The sequence below is a fragment of the Giardia intestinalis genome, chromosome 4, assembly GCF_000002435.2.
Source record: "Giardia intestinalis strain WB C6 chromosome 4, whole genome shotgun sequence".
In the NCBI taxonomy this organism is placed as follows: Eukaryota; Fornicata; order Diplomonadida; family Hexamitidae; genus Giardia; species Giardia duodenalis.
The window spans coordinates 2054897-2074829 of NC_051859.1; the positions used below are offsets into that span (position 1 = coordinate 2054897).

Consider the following 19933-nt stretch of genomic DNA (forward strand, 5'->3'; position numbering starts at 1 on the left):
TCATCTTATCAGTAGTATTGATCTATAAGCCTTGCAAAACACGTGACTTCTTCGCTAAACCTATAGATGTGGCCACTTACCTCAGATATACTCAAGCCTATCTTCTCCTCAAACTCCTTGCGCTTTGGGAGAGATTTGAACCCCATGTTGAAAATACCACTAGTAACCGTATTGTGATAATTCCTCAATGTTTGTTCGTATGCTAACTTCGCCAACTTGCTAGGCTCCTCGTATGCATAGCTAGGATCCACAACTAGACACATGAGCGTTGAAACGAAACTAAATGTACGAGACAGCCAAAGAGCACCCGTAGCCAGTTTTTTGTTGTCTGGAATGGTCTGTTCAAGAAGACCGTCAACTGGCTCTACTTTCTTAATGTTTCCTGTAATGTCTCCCTTTGCTAGTTTCAGTACGCCTATATTAAGTTTGTCAATTAGCTCAACAACGTTGCGTGATGCTTGAACAAGATTCGCACTGGTCGGTGCGTGGTTCAGGTCAGTAAACGATTTCTCAAGCCTCTCTGCGAGGGCGCTCCATTCGTTTGCGGTCGTAACTGTTCGCATTTTAATTTCCAGACATAGGATTCCCGGGGCCATAGGGTAGTTCCGGGGCAGGGATTAGCGCAGGGAAAGCTCGGCACGGAGCCAACCAATAAAAATTCCCAGGTACTCCTTTAAGGTTGAAAAATATAGGTCCTGAATCTGGGGAACGCTTTGTGGGCCTCCCAAGACTGGAAGCGCGTCCGTGAACTCTAGGAGTCCCGATACCATTGACATGGTTTGAACATAATCTGTCAAAGATGTATGTAATTTTCCAATCAGTGAGTTATAGAACTTCTCGTTTTTGTATATTAGCAGCTGCATGGCCAGTTGGTGAAGGGCGGAGGAAAGGCTAGTCAGTACCTTGTCAACAAGAGCAGGAACAAAGTAACCACAGGGAGTTTCTAGGTCTTTGGAGAGGACCTCTGCTGGTGGACGAAGAAACAGGTTAAGCGTCTGGCAGAGGTTATCAGAGAATTCTGATATGGTAGTGTTTAAGCTCGCTTGCTTCATATCTCGATTCTTTAACACCAAGATAACTATTTTAAAGGAGTCCTCGATATCGTTCATAATCTTAGTCTCCAAAAGCAAGGCATCCTTTAAACCTGGCCAAGGATCTACCGATGCATTTGAGTAGATTTTATATAGTCCTTGTAAGTAGTGAAGTGCCTGAGAATAAGACAGTGTTGCAATACTAGACCTAGAGTAACTCTGGAGAAAGTTCATCAAGGGGACGGTAAGACACTGGTGAAAAGTATTAGAATATGCTGCAGACCCAGATTCTACCTTAAGCTTTTGATAAAGAAGTGCAAGCCATGAATTACTATCTCTTTTCTTTAGTCGAGAGACGAGCACGGCGACGTTTTCGAGGATCTGCAATGGAGTGTAGTCACTCAATTTGTGCAAAAGAGGAGTGGTAAAGTTTTTACAGACAATGGCGGGCATCTCACTGTAATCTAGCAGGATGCTATAAAGTTTCTGTACCTGGGGAGACTCAAGACAAACAAGATTAGATAGATATATAGTTTCCACATGGGATAAAATCGTGCTGCATAGAATGTCCATTGCGTGCTTTAGACGTGAAGAAATAGCAGTACAACAAGAAGGAGGATTGATGTGAGAGATTGTTGTACGGATTTGAAGAGATTGAGAAAGTAGTCCTGCCAAGGCGTCGCAATCTGTTGGTTTGGAAAAACAGGTCTCGTCAAGATGATCGATTAGCCTAAGGGTAGTACGAAGAGAGTCCTCTATTTGGCCAAGAATATGCTCTTCTTGTGCAGCAGAATGCAGCTTCTCGAGACTCTCTGTAATGCTTGCCTGGGCCTCTAAAAGAATTTGCTTGGCATCTTCAAGAGAAGAATCTCTTCCAAGAGCGCTGACTGCACTACTTGCTTCAGCGCCTTTAAAGGGAAGTGGACCTGATGAACATTTCTCGCTTTGCAAAGTGTTATGGGATAGCTGCTCCAATATACCTGCAGAGGAGTTTCGGATAAACGACTCAAGGTGTTCGCGGAGGGCCGAAAGTTCAGAAGCTGGAAGCTGCAGGATGTAGCCCTCAACCTTCTCCTTGGGAAGGTGAAGCAACTCAGGAAGAGATAAAGGATCCGGCATACTAAGCTAAGAAAAACAGCCCACCAGTATAGTGGAAGCGTTATACGGGTCTCAAAGGTATCTCTGGTCTTTGGATTTACTTAAGTATTTCTAAAAAATGAGCATTGCGACCCTTCCACTCTCTCCGGTTGGGCCCGCAGGCTACAATCACAATGTATTCATCCACCTCCATGAGCAGGGATGCTTAATACATAATAATATTGGGTCATCGTCCTGTCACGTTTCCGTGCTGGTTCCTGTCCGGCTTGTGCACGCTACAGACTTCCTTGCACTTTCAGCTATTAAGTATTGCTTCTTGAAGAAAAGTGCCAATTACGCACCAGGATACATGCACAGTTACTTCGCCTCCACTATGGCGTCCATTCCCACTGTTACACACCTTAGAGGTCTTTCAGGTCTAGCTTTTTCGTACTCATTTCTTGCAAACCAAGACATAACCAACCACAAGCAGTTTTCAGAGACAGTCACAAAGCAGCTTCTCGTCCTTCTTTCCCACATCTTTTACCCGGGTACCTTCGATATGTTTAGCATGTATGATTTTCAACGTATCTGTGACGACTATGACAAGGCCATTGTGCAGGCTGCCATTGTTGACCAGATCACCGGCCGTGCAGCTTTGGCGAGCCTGCGTGACGTCGTTAAGGTTGATAAGATGCTTCCATCTAAATTGCGCGAGATAACGAAGCAGTACTTTAACTCCGTTCTGCGTAGTGCTCCCTTCATCGTGTTTGTAACGACACAGTCTGAAGTTATACCTGTCATCCTACGTCAAGCTATAAAGAATTGGTGCAGCCGCCTCGACGTGCAAGGACCATCAGGATCGTCTAAGCGTTCTTCCTTTCTACAGGGTGAGGGTTTGAGACGAGGCTATCAACCTGATCAAACATATATAAAGAACAAGCCTCTTATGCTAGACGCCGAGGACGAGCGTAAGCAAATGGCCAACACGACAGCTCAGACGCCCATTCTTTTTGTTCAGAAAGACAGTAGTATCTACAAGCATGTAGTGGACATTGTTGTTACCTCTAGGCGTTACATACTGCTTAACGTCTTCGATATTACATTAGCTCGCATGCTTTTTCAGTGGCTTATTGACGGCAATAAGATTCTCGATGCAATTATTAAGTACTCGAATTCATCCATTTATCTAGTGCACGAATTGAAAGCGCTTCCGCTTCAACTAGAGGAATTTTTTGTAGGGAAGCATTATCATCTCCAGCTAGTCATCAAGAACGTACCAATTCTTATAGCAGATATTCTGACTACTATTCTCAGCTCACTAGATCTCCAGAAGGACGTATCGAAGTACGTCTCTACCCACCTTGACTCATTCGTTAGTTTCATTCAGCGAAAACAAATTGAAAGTGCACGTGCCTACATCACGAATCCTCATCTAGCCTTGCTGGACGAGGCAATACCCTACATGCTCAGCTTCTTTTCACTGAATGTCTTTGGGGCTGTGAAGACAGGACTGGGGCTAATGCTTATCGAAGACGTATATGGTCCTCTGAAACTCCTCAGCAAGGAGATGGGCCTGTCCGTGACACTATATGACATATGGGGACGTGATTTGTCTAACGAACAGAGAGATACTAAACCTCAGCTTATTGACTCAAATCCGTTTCTTAACAACTACTCTTCTGCATCCTACATTTATGATGCTAAAGCTGTACTCACAGTTGCGTTTTCCACTGAGCCGGCAGTAAAGAGCCACATCTTCAATAAGGCCACAACAAAGCATGTTATCAGGCGAAGCAATTCAGTATCAGTGGGCCACATGGACAACATTTCGAGCCGCTCCAACCTACTCACAGGATCTAGGATTGGAGGGCACGGTGACCTCTCCAAAGAGTATTCTGGAAAGATGGGTGGCAAAACAACTGCGGATCTTTCAGACAGTAATCTGGCTTCGGCATTTATTCTCAAGAACCACGAGCGCTTTTGCTTCACATTCTTTGCGGCGCTAGGGGCTATGCAACGAGTTGCCACCATTGTAACGCACTGTCATGAAAGCATCTACGACACCATGAGCAAGTTTGTTGCCGCTTTCTTCGCCGGCTGCTGGACTGTCACTCTGATTGGTGACAGGGTATCGGACTTCTTTAGTTCGTTAGTTGACAGTATCAAGATTTCGCTGCACTCCAATAGTAGCAAGATGTATAGCAACATTTGGTTCTACTACCTCGGAGGATCGTCGCTTAAGCTTCAGAAACTGGCTTCTGAGGAAAAACTTTGTCCGCAAATGTTTACTATCCAGCCTTTTGACAAGGTACCTTACGTTTCTGTACCTCTGGCCACTATGAATTTGAAGCTGTTTGATTGTAGCACCGTAGCAATATCCCCATGGGTGTACAATATCGTTCATCCTGAAACCGATTGCAAATACATCGATATAGCTAACAGGATTTCTAAATTTTGTGGCTTTACTGTCCAGGATACTATCTCTTCTGTAACTATTACAGATCAGGAGCTGCTCAGCGTGTTCTTTGGATCACCACTTGCATCATTAGTTACCAATCTTACGAAGCTCCAAGAAGCAACGGCAACAAACCTCACAACTCATAACATCAGCCTGGGGCTTGTGGCACGACAGCAGTCCATCGACAATAACAAGCTGATTCAGCACATCTCTCACTCTAGAGAAATCATCGACGACTCTGCTGTCTTTGCCTTAAAAGCAGTTCAATCCTCTATTATCTGTGCGTCTAATACGCATTCGCATATATCTCACAACGCCTCTAAGGAGCTACCATGTACCTATTCCTTTGATACCGTAGAAGATCTATTTGACCATCTCCACCCGATAAGTGCCGATATAGTTCTCGGCTCATCCTCCTATCTGCCAAAGTTTTTGCACTCCAGCCTTTTCATGAACGATATGGAAACAAGCTTCACACTCAAAGTACTCTTTAATGCTTCCAATGCCATTTCCGCAGGGCTATCTGCAGAGTTCCTCGCGCATTTGCACGTCTATCTAGATGTTTTGAACTCATTTAGCTCCAACATACTGTTTGCTTTTGAATCTCTGGATAGCTGCATATCTGTCACGCTTCGTGCAATATCTTTGCAACACTTTCTACAACTTGTGGACACGCTCCTAGAGATTATCCATCATCGACAGCTCAGCATACCTGACCTAGAGTTTTTAAATCTTTCTGGAGGCTCAGTGACTGCCAGCAACCTCCTCCTTCTCACAAATTCCATCTTCATGGGCCAAACAGCTAAGCTCTATCTAGATATCTGTTTTGACAACTACTTCTTAATGACACAACCGACCAGTCGGCTCAAGGACGTCGCTCACGCGTTCAACTCAAGCAAACAACACCTGGCCCATCTTACTACCATTGTGGCTTTGAGCAAGCTCCACAGCTTCACAAAGGGACTTCCCTCTGTGTTACCTCCGTCTCCTGCCACACTTGGTAATCAGCTGTATGGTATAGCATCCTCTCAAGGTGCTCTTCTGAACACTATTTCCTTGACGTTTTGTATAAAAAAGACGCTCGATGATAATGCATTGTTACAGGACTTTCTATCACAGGACTTGCTTGGTAACACTAATGATCTACATGCTTACCTATTCAATTTGACTACGCTATCTCTTGAGTACGTTATTTCTCGCTTAGAAGGAACGCATGCTGTATCTTGTAGCATTGCTGATAGTGTTCATGTAGGCATGTATTCTGACTATGCAACGATTGACATACTGTGCACTACTGCATCACTATCCAGCATACTTTCTCTGTTCTTTGATGAGGACGATAGCTTCAATCTGTCTATTCTCATGAAGGAGGTGCCTAACGATGTGTCTCTTTGTTTAGCTGTTCGCACCCTGTTTGACTTCCCGAATCTCTTTACTGCGGCAAATGTCCAGCACCTCTCTGCTCTTCTGCTGAATTATTATAAAGGATTCTCCCCGAGATTGGAGATTCTTTACGGCACGCTGAAGTTGACGGCCAGCGAAATGACTGAGGTGTGCACTCAGCACTTCACACCTCTCCCCACCACCTCCATAAATCTTTTCAAGCAGCCAAATACACTAGAATATCTGCATTTTATATCTGCTACGTACAAGAAGGTAGCGATGGCTCAGTCAAGGTTCCGATTGGATGATCTGGAGAGGTTGCAGAGCTCCAATGAAGAGGCTAGTGTTAGAAACAAGGTCCTTTTGGAGTCGAATGAGTTTACTCAAGCACATCCTATGGACACTACTACCAAATCCGATATGAAGATGATCTCCAAACTAGAAAAACTGCGTGCTTATCGACAGTTGCTCGAGCGGCAGCTCAAGGACATACATCAAAAGAACGAGGCTGTCGCGCTTGCATGTCATTCGGCTCACGATTCCACCCAGAATGTTAATCTCTCTTCACCCCTGAAGACACAAGCCAATACCAATGACATTCGTTATGTGCCAAACTCCGATAACGAAGGAGATCTAGATTCAATGTTCATACACAACCCGACAGAGTTCTTAGTCACTGCATTTAACGTCCAATTGGAGAAGAAAGGAATATATACCATTAACGGCTTTCCCATTTGGTTCAAACATCTCGAAATGAACGTTTTCCCAACAAACTCTCTAACGCTTGGTCTCAATATAGCACATCCTAGCCACTCCACGATTACAAAGAAGCATGACTTTTATGGAAGCCTGCCCTTTTATGTCACACACCTAGGTAAGAACATGTCTCAACTCTACATCCAAGAGACTGCGCTGTGGTATGCCATGCACCTTCAGCAGGCTCTCTCACTCATGCAGAACATTCCTCTGAGGCACGAGCTTCAGCTTGCAGGTATGCACAGCAGAATCTTAAGCACCGTTACTGGACTGCCTTATCCTATTGGAATTTCGGCTGTCCATGGATGCAATGTCTATTTCCGCGACCCGCAGAGTACAGTTGCCCCTAAGAGCATTATAAAGGGCCATTACTCTAAACTATTTTCATACACTCAAGATGCGCACGGGCAGACAGCCGAGCCTGCTGGGCCAGTGCTATCGCTAAGTCCTGACGCAGTGCCTCCACTTACAAACTTCCAGATGTGTGCGGGGATGCTGATGGAGAATCTTGCCGTCATTGCATACTACTTAGATGTGGATATTTCGTTGCATGCCGGTCGCAAAGCGCCTTCAGACCCGGCTGAATACCTTTTCTACCTGTATAGGGACTGTTTACTGCACAAGCACGGCCTGTCCCGATTGTCCTAATATCACTTTTGCATGCACTCTAAATCTAATCGCAATTGGCTCAAGTACGAGCAGCAGGCGAGCAAAAAGGTCAGGTCAAAGATTCCGCAACCGTTGGTCTGGATGGCAGAACGCACTTTTTCTGTGATAAAATACAATATATCTGTAAATATACTTCCGCAACTAGCATAAAAACAGATTTCGGACATTAATGGGGTCTTCCCCGTGATGTTTGGCTGTATGAACACACTCAGAGCAAATGGGCCCGGGACCGTCTTGCGCTGTTGTCTGTCAATGTTAGGGACTAAGAACTGGAAGACCTTCTCCAAATCACTGCGCCACCTGTCCGCGGTGTCAGAGATGCAGAAGGCATGGTGTGAGATGATCGCATACGAGCCGCCGGACAACGCCTTCACCGAACTGACGACCTCACGTGCCACATTAAGAGCTGTCTTATGAGCAGAGTAACTTACATGCAGGGTGCCCATGGCACACGTCTGGCCAGTTACAGAGAAGGCGGAGCCGGTGGACATGTGTAGACAAAGATGTGCAAGATTGTCCCGATTTAACAGGCTGAGAATAATGAATATTACATCAACGCAATATCCATATGCATGTAAGTCATCGAACGAGGAAATAGCTATTCTATCGGATGTCTGGGGAATGATGTTGTGGTACATGTTCTTGGCCTCAGCCTCAGGTGCGCCGTCGCCTTCAGACTTATCACTCATGTCAGTGCCTCTGACCTTATTCTTTTCTGAAGACGTCAGACTGAGGCCCATGAACCTCATGAAGGCTAGCTTATCTTTGAAGCACTCTCCAACGTCTGTCGGCACATGATGAGGTACAAAGAGAACAGAGGCAGCCCGGCGTAGAGCCACAGACATGATGATAGCGTAGTTACAAAGTTCAAGTGTGGGTATCATGGACCAATTCTTGTTGACCAGCAGGACATGGACATGCGCCAGGCTATTCAAGATACTGAGCATGGGGCTGAGGCACCCTGAGATTGAGTCGCTTGGGTCGCAGACAACCATGAGCTCCTGGGCAGTGGGGGTACTCTTGCGCATGTAGTGGATGCATGTGTAAACTATTGCCTTGGAAAGTAAATCTGAGCGCCGAACCTCCAAAATTCCGCGAGTAGGAAACTCTCCACTATTGAAAAAGATGTCTTTTCCAGACATTCTACCGGCATCGTCAAAGTTGTGGTTTGACAGAAAGTCCTCTGCTGTAATGGATAGACAGTATTCCTTTGTAGTGATGTACACACACCCAAGTGACGCTGATTGTTTTGCGTGGTGGGTATAGTGCGACTTAAGAAATGCCGAGCGGATCAGTTGAGGCCTATGGTCTGCGAAGACGAAGTCAATGTTGCCGGCGGTAAGCACTCGTTTGAACACATCTTTCTCACCATTTGTCACTAGCATCCTTGTCATCATGGTCCCGCTGTATATCGCTTCCTGACCAAGCCACACAATAAGCATCGCGGAAGCACAGGAAAGCGCAGAAGACAAAATAAAATTCTTACTAACCGCACAACCTCACGCGCCACCTCATGCTGTGCAAGTCCGTCTACGACAAGTTCCGCTATGTAAACTGGCCCGGGCCACTGATGAAGTATACAATACAGCGAAAGACGGTTTTGATCCCTCCAGAGGTCTGCAAAGAGATTGTTTCCGATGACATGGCCATGACCAGTGTCAATGCCCCTGCGCTGCATAAGTTCTGCGAAAGCCTTGATCTTGTTAATGGGAAGTTCCTTAAGGTGGACTGGGCAGCCCCCACTGACTGTTCCCAGATTGTGGAGACTCTAATGTGCATTGTCCCCAGCAACGCCTTTATCCTGCTGAAGATGTCTGAAAAGATACGCAATGCGCTCCTAAACTTCCACAACGAAGAGATTCCTGGCAAGTTTGATCCCAGTATTCCGCACTATCTCTATGTTATGCCATATGAGCGTCTTCACAAGATCTTCGAGTACCGCATATTCATCAAGGATCTGCGTATTGTCCTCATCGCTCCGCGTTATCAGTGCATGATCACCGACGTGACTACAGACATCGTCCGCTTTGTCAAGGTCTTCCTCCTCGAGCACATCACTCAGCACATGGGTGTCACGGACCTCATAATCGATCTCTACTGTGATGTAGATGAAGACATATGTTCTTCTATTCTTCTCTTAGACATGCAACCCCTGCCGACAGCAGAGTCCGCCTTCGAAGACCTTTGTGTGCTGGGAGCCGCTGTTTTGAAGGAGAGATTGAAGCCTGACGCAATTCTAGACCCCCTGTTTGTCAATCCTACTGTTGAAAGGATATCTGCAGTGGGGCGAGCCACCACGAACAACACTTACCCCTCCGAGCTTACATCTGGGATGATCTCTGGCACCCACACGGAAATCATAGAGCTTGTCCGACAGGCCACTCGCAAGACAGAGATCCCCGAGCTGGTCAGTCTCAGGCTCTAGGGCAGCCTGTTTGGTATGCTTGACTCTTTCAATTGCAGGTTAGTAAATTTGAAAGCGGGAAAAGAAGACCAAGTCTTGTCTTCAGCGCATGCGTCCAGGCAGCAGCTCATACCAAGAGCGCCTTCAACGCCTCCCTCTTGTTGAGGATGCATTCCTGGGAGACGTGCGTACGCGGTACTCAACTGCCGGCCCTTGGCGGTTAGGAGGCCAGTGCTCTGCTGTACCTACAACCCTTCCACCCTGCATAGCAGATATCCATATAAAGCGGCAGCAAGCGGAGCACATTCGGCCTGCTTCTGTCTATTTGGAGATGGATTATTCACCAGGGATTGTTTCCGATAGCTCTTTGCTATTCCCAACTGATCAGGATGACAAGAAACACCTAAGAATGTTCCATGGCAGCTTCTCTTTGCATCTCCCCAAAGCCTCTTCATATCCCTTGGGACTCTCATTTCTTAAATCGATCACTGGCAAGTCATGTCGACAACGTTACTTAAAATTGTTAGACTTATTATCAACAGATGCACTGCACGTAACAAAAGCCTTAGTTAGCCACACTTCAAGTGTAAGCCCTTCGGCTGCCCTAGATCCACCTCAAAGCACCCAACTGGTATTATCAACGCACCGAGCTATTCTACGACCTATAGTATGTCGCGAACTTCTGACAGACGTAGTTCGTCTACTAACATGTAGTGCACCAGACGTGGTGACACTATCAAGTTTAGAGCGCTCAGCTCGTTGGTTCCTTACAGCTGCCCCTCACTCTATCTGGTTTTCAGACCGTAATGGACTAAGCACTGGCGTACACATATGTCGTGAGGCCATCAAGTGTAAGAGTACATGTTCGCCACCTGTCAGCTTTCTCTGCAGTTACTTTAAAGCCTCCAATCTTCCTTTAGACACTAGTGTTGAGAAAATATCTTCACCAACAATAAGCACTGGCCACCTGAGGCTTGGTCTGGAGCTCTACCTCCTGCTATATAGGTACTACCTGATCAGAAAGACCCTATTCTTCGCATCTGCGCATTCGCTGAATACAGAGCTGCAGTCGCTTGCAGTACGAACAAATGCACGAGAGATATACTCTCAGCTAGCCAACGTCTCCACCGACATTCAAGCTTTGTGGACACAGAAGACTACTCTTCAGAACTTTCGGGAATCTCTTCCAGTGAGTGCCACAAGAATGAATCAGCGCATTCAGCTTCTAAAAATGGCACTAAATGATGCTAGTATGAAGATTCTGAGGCATCAAAAGAAGCATGGTCAAAGCAAAGAATACTGGAGAACCAAGAGCGCTGAGCTGGAGCAGAGCGCTATGCGCCAACGGAAGGTGCAGCAAGACCTTCAAGACCAAATACAGAGGCTTGAGCAACGCGTTAAGTCATCAACTTTGGCAAAGACGCGAGTCTCGAGAGGAGCCGAGAAGATCCAATCAAGCGTGGACAAATTGAACAATAAAATGGCCGCAAAAAAGGGAGAACTGGAAGGATTGAACAAACAGATTAAGGAACTAAATCAAACGCTCACTGATAAAGAGTGGCAGATCACCACAGCCCAATCTGTACGCAAACGAGAATTGGAAGCCAATTCCTTGGCACTACACACAGAACTTAACAGACTCGATGTACTATTAAGTGCATCGTTCTTTGAAAACAAGCCTGCTAACCTTCACTCAATTATAGCCAACATGCAATTATACATCTCTCGAATAACCAAAACAAAGGACATAAATCTCACACTTCCGGAGCTAGGCGCGCTTGAGGAGCAGATCCTTGCAATACACAAGACTGGGTTTATCCAGCTGCTATCAGACAGTATATCTGCTATGCAACGAATCAACTATAAGTTTCCTCCCAAGTTTCTAGGCCTTATGGCTGCAACATGCATTTCACTGCAACAGAGAACCGCCCTTCTAAAGGAGCTATGCGCATTTTTGGGCAAAGCGCAACCGCACCTCATGGCATGTTGCACGGCGGTCTCTGCAGCACGTACGAGCAAGCCATCCGCCCCGCTATCGTCCAATCCAGATGTTAGTGTTATCATAACATCAACCAGCATTCAGCCAAAGCTCTGCTTTCAGCACCATTCGGATGATGCGACAACATCTAGCTTCTGTGGTAATAGCGAGGAGGACACAGGGCCCCAAGGAAGCAGCTCTACCAAGGAAGCTTCAGAAGGTGCCTCTCAAGCAAAGGAACCAGAGCTTTGCAGCTTGCTTGGGTCACCTATTCCGTGGAATCTCTTGCACTACAGGTATTCTACCTCACTGACACTGGAGCAAAACATCTTGCAGTACCTACGACAAACCTGTGCCCTCAACCCTTGCATCGCAAGATCCCATCACTACAAGCAGACGCTGAAGCCTTCGCTTGCTGACGAGAGCATAAACAAAAAGTCTGATGAATGCTGCGAGAAATCCAGCACTCCGCACCCTAGTACCCCTGTGGAATGAACTATTTGTTAGCGATCTGGAGCGTGAACATATCCTCAATGCGTTGAGAACACACAGTTACGCTTTACCGACCTATATTGAGGGACTTGAAACTCTTGTTAAGCTCAAGCACGAGTACATATCCGTCTCCAACAAGCATAGGCTACTCTATGAGTATCTCTCCACCACTTCTTGTAGCCCCCAGAGCTCATCTAACACTCTCTTAGCTATTGCGCAATTTCGCTACTACACTCTAGCCACTATCTCCCTTACCGCGGCAGCACGCTCGATAATAGGCCTCCCCGTGACTCTACCCTCCTTTAAAATCCTACCAATGGACGCTGGCAACTGGCTGACCCTGATTAGATCCATGTATGTGTTCACTCTAGACAGAACAGCGTCCTGTTTGAGTATGATAGAAGTTCCAGAACAGAAAACGGCAGAAGTAGCAGAGAACGCCTTCTCGAATGCCAAAAATCGGCTCCTGAACTGGATTGTTGATCTATTGGATCCACAGAATCGGTCCGAAGGGAGCACTAAATTGCGCCGTCAGATGGAGGCCTTCTTTCCGGATGGATCGTTCCTGCCTAAGATGCTATTTGACCCAGATGTGTCATTCCTTGGCCCGTCGCTTTTCATCGACATCAATTTCCGCATGCTGTTGGGGATATCCTTCGACGATAAGCCACATCCTGACGATGCCATTGTAAAGCTGAGGCGCTACATAAATGGGCAGCGCCTGAACGACGCTTATTACTGCGGAATCTCCGCTAAAATCATGACTCCTGAAGAGGCGTTCAACTATGCTATTGGAGAAGAACAGCGGGTACAAGCAGCACACGCAATGATAGAGCAAGCAGCTCTCTACAAGCAATCCCCCGTATTATTGCCAATTCAGCGTGACTCCAAGAGACGAGAAACATACAGTATATCGACCAACAAAACGGTCAAATAGAAACATGGCCCTAAGGAGTTGCCCTCTTGGAGCTTTTAAACTGCACATAGAGCCTTTTCATGGCTGCATATTCGCGTGCTATCAGAGATGCAGAGTAGCTTGGAAAGTAGCGTCTCTGCAAGTATTGAGCTATGGCGACAAGCGTGTTCCTAGGTGGCTTGGGGGCCTGAGAAGTGGACATGTTCTCATTGTGGAACGATTCCGTGAGGGCCTCCTGCTCGAATGCTTCAGACTCTATGAGACGGCAAAGAAGCTCTCTGTCCTCTTCAGTAAACTCGCGGCGATCGAACAATGTATCAAGAATAAGCTGCATCTGCGCTTTGCACACGTTTTCTGGTGTGCCAAGCTTGGCGGCAATCTCGGGCCAAGACACCTGTAAGCTATCAACAAAGCGGTGTAGTGAGCCTCCAGAGAGTAGTATGCGTTCTATGAGTGCGTAAAGATTTGGGGAGATCTGTGGTCTTTGTAAGGATGCTTGAGAGCTATGCATTATTTTTAAAAAGAGACAATAATCGATATTTTCATTAGAAGGTTTTGCACCAAGCTAAGTGGCCGAGGAACCTCCCTTCTCTGCGCTTTTTGCTGCCACTACATCGTCTTGCAGAATCCTTAGATGATAGGGGAAAGGTCAGAATGTTCCTGTCCAGTGACCAAGGATTAAAAGGCTTTCGATTATGTTTAAACGCTTGTACGAGCCACAATTGACGACAAGAGTCAGCACCAATGTACTCAGCCAGGCGTCGACGCTTGTGAGATGCACGATAGAGACTCTCCTGAAGAAGCTCCCTATAGGGGGCGTACTCATCCAGGCGCCAAACATCGGAGTTCTTGGACATCAGTGCACGCTGTAGGGATAAGAACTTACCCTTGACCTCAGCAGGAGTTCGCCCAGGAAAACATGTCGAGTACATGCTCCAGTTACGTCCGTGGTCCGCATACCACTTGAGCAGCTGAACGGTCTCATCAATGCTCCACAAGCAGCGTGACGTGCCGCTTTTGCCGGGGTGATTAATGTACGTATATCGCTGGTAGCACTGTACTCGGTCTCTAGTGCCTACCCGCTTGGCAACCTCCCGCCAGTTAATCTTGCCAACAGTAGTTGCAGCCCTTTCCATGGATATAGCATCTACAAGCCTTTTCACTTCATCAGCGCTCCACGGGACTCGATGCCTTTTGTTTGTGCTTGAGATTCTGTAGAAGCTAATGGAGGACATATAAGATGTAAGCCAGAACGAAGCTGAGAAGGGGAGAATGACCTTTAAGAATGATCCGCCTTTGTACTCTGAATAGGTGTTTGGGTTGTAAGAGATGAAACGATGATCTGATTGACTCGCATGTGGGGGTTCACTGCAGCAAGAGCCTTCCTCAAGTAGGCCACAACCTCCTCGCGTTCCATGCACGGATTGCCGGCTAGGCCCAACTGATGGAGCCACTTGGTCCTGGTGAGAGCAGAAAGATCCCTAATCATTACAAGCCGGTTGTGACCGAGCTCCAACTGGCGAAGCTTTGGAAGGCAGATCCAGCTATCAGAAATGCTAGATATTTTGTTGTGGGACAGCCGAACCTCTCTGATGCTGGCGGACAGGATCTGGGGGCAAGCAGTTAACTCGCATTCGGAGAAGTTAACCTTTCGCAATGATGGAAAGTCAGAGAATTTGTCCTTGATGGACTCATTTGTTAGCGGGTTTTTGGACAGAATGAGCGTGTTAAGATTGTATGTAATTTTTATCGCCCGCGGTCCTTTGGGGATGCTTTCTAAGAGAGGGGGCACTTCTGTGATGTTATTATCGCTTAGAATAAGGGCCTTGAGCCCTGGTTTCAGAAGAGAAAACGGGATTTTGGACAGCTTGCAGCCGGAAACATTAAGAACAATGAGCTTATACTGCGAAAACTCCCGTAGTTGCTCCTCATCTATCTGGCAATCGACGATCTTCAGCATAGTCACTGATGGGAAGATCATGGGGATAAACGTAACATCTTCAATGGAGCAGGTGAGAAACGAGAGATTTGTGACCGCCTCCCACTTGGTTCTGGTATCGATAGATTTTATCACCAGGTCAGAAAAGCTAGCCTTTGATGATGATGTGCAACTCGCAATCAGTACGTCGTCAAAAGCCACAGTCTGAGGCATCTACGAAAAATGAATGCAAAATGCAATTTTCTATTTCTTTTATGGTGACACGGTCTCTAAAAATGTGTCGACAATCTGAACTATAGAAATTCCGGATGGCTATGGAGCTCCACGTCCCGGTGCCGTTTGATCTCGACGAGGAGGTGGTGTTCTTGGAGCAGGACGGTAACATGCGCCACGTAGCAGCCCGTCAAATCTTGCTCGGCAAGGAAAATGCCCACACAGAATGGATATGCAAAAACTTCTCCTGTAGATGCCGACTGGTCGACACAACGTCCCAGGCTTGGCCATCTGCTTCACGCGGAGAGAGTACCTTCAACTCTGACGCCTCTAGGCAGCCGGGTTTCGTTCTAGACCGCGGCACAGAGGCAAACCTCCAAAACGCGAGGACCGCTGTTAACGCACTTATCGATGCGGCGATGGAACTCATCGATACTCTGCAAGCCACGGAAAATAGGGTTCTTGAGCTCACTAACGATGTCAGCTTCATTCGCTGGTACGAGGCAGAGCGCGATCCCGAGTCTCAGGAGTCACGTAAAGCGATCGTTGCTCAAATATACGATACCTTAATCGATGAGAAAGAGACGCAGGAGGACCCGTAGAAGAGACGTGCGGGCTCAGAAGGTAAGTTTTCACCTGCCCACTCTTTGGTGTCTATCTATGCAAGTGAGCGTTGGTTGGGGCTGATGCGATTTGCCTGGTCACAAATTGCATTGATGCCTCGACCCACCTTTTTCTCTTGGTTCTAGGATTCTCAGAATTTCTCAGGAATTTGTCGTTGCCACAAAAAACACAGCCGCGTGGTGGAGCACAAGCCCCTCTGTATGCCTCCTTGTCGTTAGTCTTTTGTCATTAGTCTTTGTACTCTAATTATTACGTACGTGATATCCTATCATCTCAAACCAAAAAACAACATGTCTGAAGAAGTTGCCCCTGGACGCAGCCCCGATGCAAAGGGCTTCGTTCCCTTGCGCGCAATCGCACGCTTCATTAGAAAGATGTGCACGCGTCCCACGACGAGGCGTGCCACATCCGAACCCGACGTTGACCTCGAAAGCTTTTTGGAGCACATCAACGACCGTGCGGACCTTCCCAGGCCGTGCTTCACCTATGCCGTTGTGCTTCTGAAGCACCTTGCTGAGAGGTATGCCGGAAAAATCACTCCAAACAATATCATACGTGTCACCTTTGCTTCTATTATCGTCGCGGCCGGGATGCTCCAGGACATAACCTACAACCTCGACGCTTGGGCTGACATCGGAAACAACTATTACTCGAAGACCCAACTCTGCACCCTGCAAACCCAGTTTCTCCAGAGCCTGGGGTATGAGGTCCACGTCATGATTGACGAGTATGCGCGAATGAATAATGACATTCTCGTGTATAATGATGAGATAGAGAGTGTTGAAACAAATTGACCGTGTCAGGAAGGTATGGCGCTTTCCATGACGATCCTTCTGCGTTTGCCTCGACGCGCGTCGGTATTGCAGGCCTGGGCTAATGTCTAGTAAATAAATTATTACCTTGGAGTTTGCCATGTATCGCGCGGGTGAGCACACGCTGATGAAGCTGAATCACGTTATAATTCGCTCGATCTCCACGGCGGGAGGGAACTATTGGCCGCACATAGATACAGAGGCCTCCAGGGACATCGTCCCCATCGCCCCCCACTGCCTCATCTCCGTGCGTACAGTCCTCCAGGGAACCCTTTTAGTGACTAATATGCGTGTTTTCTTATTAACACAAGAGCGCCAGCTGAACTTTGGATTCCCTATTCATCACATAGCAAAGCTGGAAATGTCTGGCGGTGAAAGCAATGTTGCCCTGACCACGTTCTCTATCCGGTTGGTGACCCCCCACTTGATCATTCTTTCCGCACATTCTAGTGCAGTCCAATGTGTTGTGGAGCTTCTCAAGCGCATCAATGTCACACCCACTCTGTCTCGCTACTCATCGACCATCACCCAGGCTGTTTCTCGGTTTACAGAAGCCACTCCGCACATAGCTGCATCATATGATGGGCTCTACTATCAGGTGCCTATCCCGCACACCATTTACTTCAGCAAGGATCCTGTGCAATCGTTTATCTACTCAGCACCACACGAGAAGCTTATGCAGGCGTTTCGCAAGAACCCAGCACTAGAAGCTTTCCTTGGCGAGGCAGACAGCATGATGTTGGATAATGTGACCCACTTTCCCAGCCTGGGCCACTCTATCTTTGATCCTATTCGAGAGTTCCGCAGAATGGGGGTTCAGATGACCCACCCTACCCCTGCTCAACTTAGTAAGATGATCTTTGGGGCCAGCATCCATCCGGATCTACTATCGTACTTACTGAAGTTCAAGCCTGTTAGGTCTATGGACTACTTCAACGACGCTGGAATCCTAATGGGGTCTTGCCGCGGGTCAGTGTGCTGCACGAGATTTAATTCTGGTGTATCTGACTTCTACGAGAAGATGCGTATGACAGCCTTCTATGACCCGTTCCTACTTTTCGATACACCAGAACAGTTTTATTGCTTGTTGAACTACCATCCACAAGCAACTCAGAGTAATTTCGGTGCTGTCACCTACAGGTCCGGTCAGGCAGGAGATGATATCATGAACGAAGAAGATGCTGAAGACGATGGGTCTGGAGCTCCACGTCCCCAGCCATCGTCGTTTCTATCAAAGCTTAAGAGCGGTTTTTCACCAGCCTCCAATACTGGGAGCGCGACTACATCGGCCGTCCCAACTTACAACTTCACGTTGCAAGATAGACAGACAGGAACATATCTGTATGCCCATGGATGCTTCTTTGAGCCTACGTTCTTCCGTTGTGAACCTCATATGCGCCACTACATCAAGGCTCTCCTTGCTGTTGTAATACCTCCATATATAGACAGCACACATGAGCCTCCCATGCGCCCCCAGGAACTAGCACGAGATGGTTGGAACATTTCGTGGACCAATTGTGTTTACGAGAACTCGCCAACATATCCTGCGGTGTTAGCTGTTCCTGACACGGTCAACGACAGCATTGTCTTGGGGTCCATGAAGTTCAGGTCTAAAGGCCGCTTCTGTGCTCTTTCATGGCGGTCTCCCGTGACTGGGGCCGCTCTCTGTCGTTGCTCACAGCCTGGCGGTGGGTTTGGCCTGTCTAGAAGCTCAGATGACGAGGCTCTTTTGCGCGCCGTTTGCAACGCTCCGCCGTCCACCGACACACGGAACCTCCTTTTTGTTTTTGATGCTAGGCCCCATCTGGCTGCATTTGCCAACAGGCTCACTGGCAAGGGCTTCGAATCCACGCGCGCATATCCATTCTCTAGAACTATCTATTTGAACATACAGAACATCCACGTGGTTCGTGACAGCTATGAGGCCATGCGCAAGGCTGCACTAGAGTTTATCCTCACCAGAGAGGCAAACTTCAGGGGCATTCTAGACACATCGGAGGATAAAGTGCAAGGCAATTATGATTATAACATTCAGAATGCGAGAAATCTACTCGAAAGTGTGGCCTCCACGAAGTCTGTCATATTCAAGACAGGAAAGGAGTCTAACTGGTATAGCCACATCCAGACCATCATGGCGGGTGCATGCATGATCTGTGAGTGCCTCACGAAGCTTCGTTGTCATGCGATGATACACTGCTCCGATGGCTGGGATCGAACGTCTCAACTGAGCTCCCTTGCGATGCTACTTCTGGATCCTTATTACAGGACCCTTCGAGGGTTTTGCATCCTCATCGAGAAAGAGTGGCGTTCTTTTGGGCACATGTTTGCCACCCGTTGTAAGCAGGAAGGCAGTACAAAGGCCAGCACTAGGAAGGAGGACAAAAAGGCCAAACCCTTTAATGTACTCGCAGCAGCATACAGTCAGATGCTAGGGCACCACAATGCTTACCAGCAGGGGCCGGATGCACCTCTCCAGGGAACTGTGTATGCACCAATTGTGATCAACCCTAGTTACGCTGGTCCTATCGGCCCGGCCCCAGGACCTGCAATGAGTCCTACAATAGGCTCTGCGATGTTCTCGGGCCCAGTGCCCTTTAGCTCGAGTGCGCCCCTCCCCGGCGCAGCTATAAGCGGAAGCCAGGGACCACAGGGTGCAAGCTATACTAATCAAGGCATCAATCTAGGCCAGCCATCGATACCATCTCAGGGACTCTTGAGGACGCATCTGGCTGATGCCTTTGATAGCGTGGACACATCTCCAATCCCAGAGGTGCCTCTATCTAACTTAGACTTTTCTAGCTCTCAATCGTCTCCCATCTTTTTACAGTGGTTGGAGTGCGTGTATCAAGTTATGCACCAGCGCGCTGACGAGTTTGAATTCAACGATAAAGTGTTACTATACATAGCACACCACGCATACTCCGGCTGGCATGGAACATTTATTTTTGACAACGAACGGGATAGAACCCAGCACCTCCTATCAACCATAACGACCTCTGTATGGGATGAATTTATCACCAATTCAGCTTATTATCTTAACCCGCACTATAAGATACCGGCTCCTTTGAATGTCATGAAGACACGAACGGGGCTGGAATATATGCACATTTCATGTAGTATGCGAAAGATGACTCCGTGGAGCGCCTACTGGTCACAAGTAGCGGCATTCCACGAATAG

The 19933-nt window shown here is 47.4% G+C and overlaps 13 protein-coding genes across 13 annotated transcripts; 7 read left to right on the top strand and 6 right to left on the bottom strand.

Annotated features, from left to right (window-relative positions):
• Window positions 1-8: 8 nt before the first annotated feature.
• On the bottom strand, window positions 9-563 carry GL50803_007598 (putative glycolipid transfer protein; the record flags this gene model as incomplete). The annotated part of the gene is made up of 1 exon (XM_001705355.2): window positions 9-563. One exon carries the CDS (start codon window positions 561-563, stop codon window positions 9-11), a length of 555 nt encoding a protein of 184 aa, XP_001705407.2.
• A 54-nt stretch (window positions 564-617) lies between these two features.
• Window positions 618-2150, bottom strand: GL50803_007597 (uncharacterized protein; the record flags this gene model as incomplete). The annotated part of the gene is made up of 1 exon (XM_001705354.1): window positions 618-2150. The coding sequence occupies one exon, from the start codon at window positions 2148-2150 to the stop codon at window positions 618-620; it is 1533 nt and encodes a 510-aa protein (XP_001705406.1).
• A 97-nt stretch (window positions 2151-2247) lies between these two features.
• On the top strand, window positions 2248-7356 carry GL50803_0017362 (uncharacterized protein; the record flags this gene model as incomplete). The annotated part of the gene is made up of 1 exon (XM_001705353.1): window positions 2248-7356. One exon carries the CDS (start codon window positions 2248-2250, stop codon window positions 7354-7356), a length of 5109 nt encoding a protein of 1702 aa, XP_001705405.1.
• A 2-nt stretch (window positions 7357-7358) lies between these two features.
• On the bottom strand, window positions 7359-8819 carry GL50803_0014492 (uncharacterized protein; the record flags this gene model as incomplete). Its single annotated transcript, XM_001705352.1, has 1 exon — window positions 7359-8819. The coding sequence occupies one exon, from the start codon at window positions 8817-8819 to the stop codon at window positions 7359-7361; it is 1461 nt and encodes a 486-aa protein (XP_001705404.1).
• A 71-nt stretch (window positions 8820-8890) lies between these two features.
• Window positions 8891-9802, top strand: GL50803_007593 (D123 family protein; the record flags this gene model as incomplete). The annotated part of the gene is made up of 1 exon (XM_001705351.1): window positions 8891-9802. The coding sequence occupies one exon, from the start codon at window positions 8891-8893 to the stop codon at window positions 9800-9802; it is 912 nt and encodes a 303-aa protein (XP_001705403.1).
• Window positions 9803-9890: 88 nt separating this feature from the next.
• On the top strand, window positions 9891-12254 carry GL50803_0024139 (uncharacterized protein; the record flags this gene model as incomplete). Its single annotated transcript, XM_038045983.1, has 1 exon — window positions 9891-12254. The coding sequence occupies one exon, from the start codon at window positions 9891-9893 to the stop codon at window positions 12252-12254; it is 2364 nt and encodes a 787-aa protein (XP_037902064.1).
• Window positions 12202-13188, top strand: GL50803_005246 (uncharacterized protein; the record flags this gene model as incomplete). The annotated part of the gene is made up of 1 exon (XM_038046158.1): window positions 12202-13188. One exon carries the CDS (start codon window positions 12202-12204, stop codon window positions 13186-13188), a length of 987 nt encoding a protein of 328 aa, XP_037902065.1.
• Window positions 13189-13198: 10 nt separating this feature from the next.
• GL50803_005247 (uncharacterized protein) lies at window positions 13199-13678 on the bottom strand (the record flags this gene model as incomplete). The annotated part of the gene is made up of 1 exon (XM_038046159.1): window positions 13199-13678. The coding sequence occupies one exon, from the start codon at window positions 13676-13678 to the stop codon at window positions 13199-13201; it is 480 nt and encodes a 159-aa protein (XP_037902066.1).
• Window positions 13679-13712: 34 nt separating this feature from the next.
• GL50803_005248 (Myb-like DNA-binding domain-containing protein) lies at window positions 13713-14402 on the bottom strand (the record flags this gene model as incomplete). The annotated part of the gene is made up of 1 exon (XM_038046160.1): window positions 13713-14402. The coding sequence occupies one exon, from the start codon at window positions 14400-14402 to the stop codon at window positions 13713-13715; it is 690 nt and encodes a 229-aa protein (XP_037902067.1).
• Window positions 14403-14446: 44 nt separating this feature from the next.
• On the bottom strand, window positions 14447-15319 carry GL50803_005249 (Biglycan; the record flags this gene model as incomplete). The annotated part of the gene is made up of 1 exon (XM_001705348.1): window positions 14447-15319. The coding sequence occupies one exon, from the start codon at window positions 15317-15319 to the stop codon at window positions 14447-14449; it is 873 nt and encodes a 290-aa protein (XP_001705400.1).
• A 101-nt stretch (window positions 15320-15420) lies between these two features.
• GL50803_005250 (uncharacterized protein) lies at window positions 15421-15921 on the top strand (the record flags this gene model as incomplete). Its single annotated transcript, XM_001705347.2, has 1 exon — window positions 15421-15921. One exon carries the CDS (start codon window positions 15421-15423, stop codon window positions 15919-15921), a length of 501 nt encoding a protein of 166 aa, XP_001705399.2.
• Window positions 15922-16233: 312 nt separating this feature from the next.
• Window positions 16234-16737, top strand: GL50803_0013874 (Cyclin-like protein; the record flags this gene model as incomplete). The annotated part of the gene is made up of 1 exon (XM_001705346.1): window positions 16234-16737. The coding sequence occupies one exon, from the start codon at window positions 16234-16236 to the stop codon at window positions 16735-16737; it is 504 nt and encodes a 167-aa protein (XP_001705398.1).
• Window positions 16738-16855: 118 nt separating this feature from the next.
• GL50803_0013875 (Myotubularin-like protein) lies at window positions 16856-19933 on the top strand (the record flags this gene model as incomplete). The annotated part of the gene is made up of 1 exon (XM_001705344.1): window positions 16856-19933. One exon carries the CDS (start codon window positions 16856-16858, stop codon window positions 19931-19933), a length of 3078 nt encoding a protein of 1025 aa, XP_001705396.1.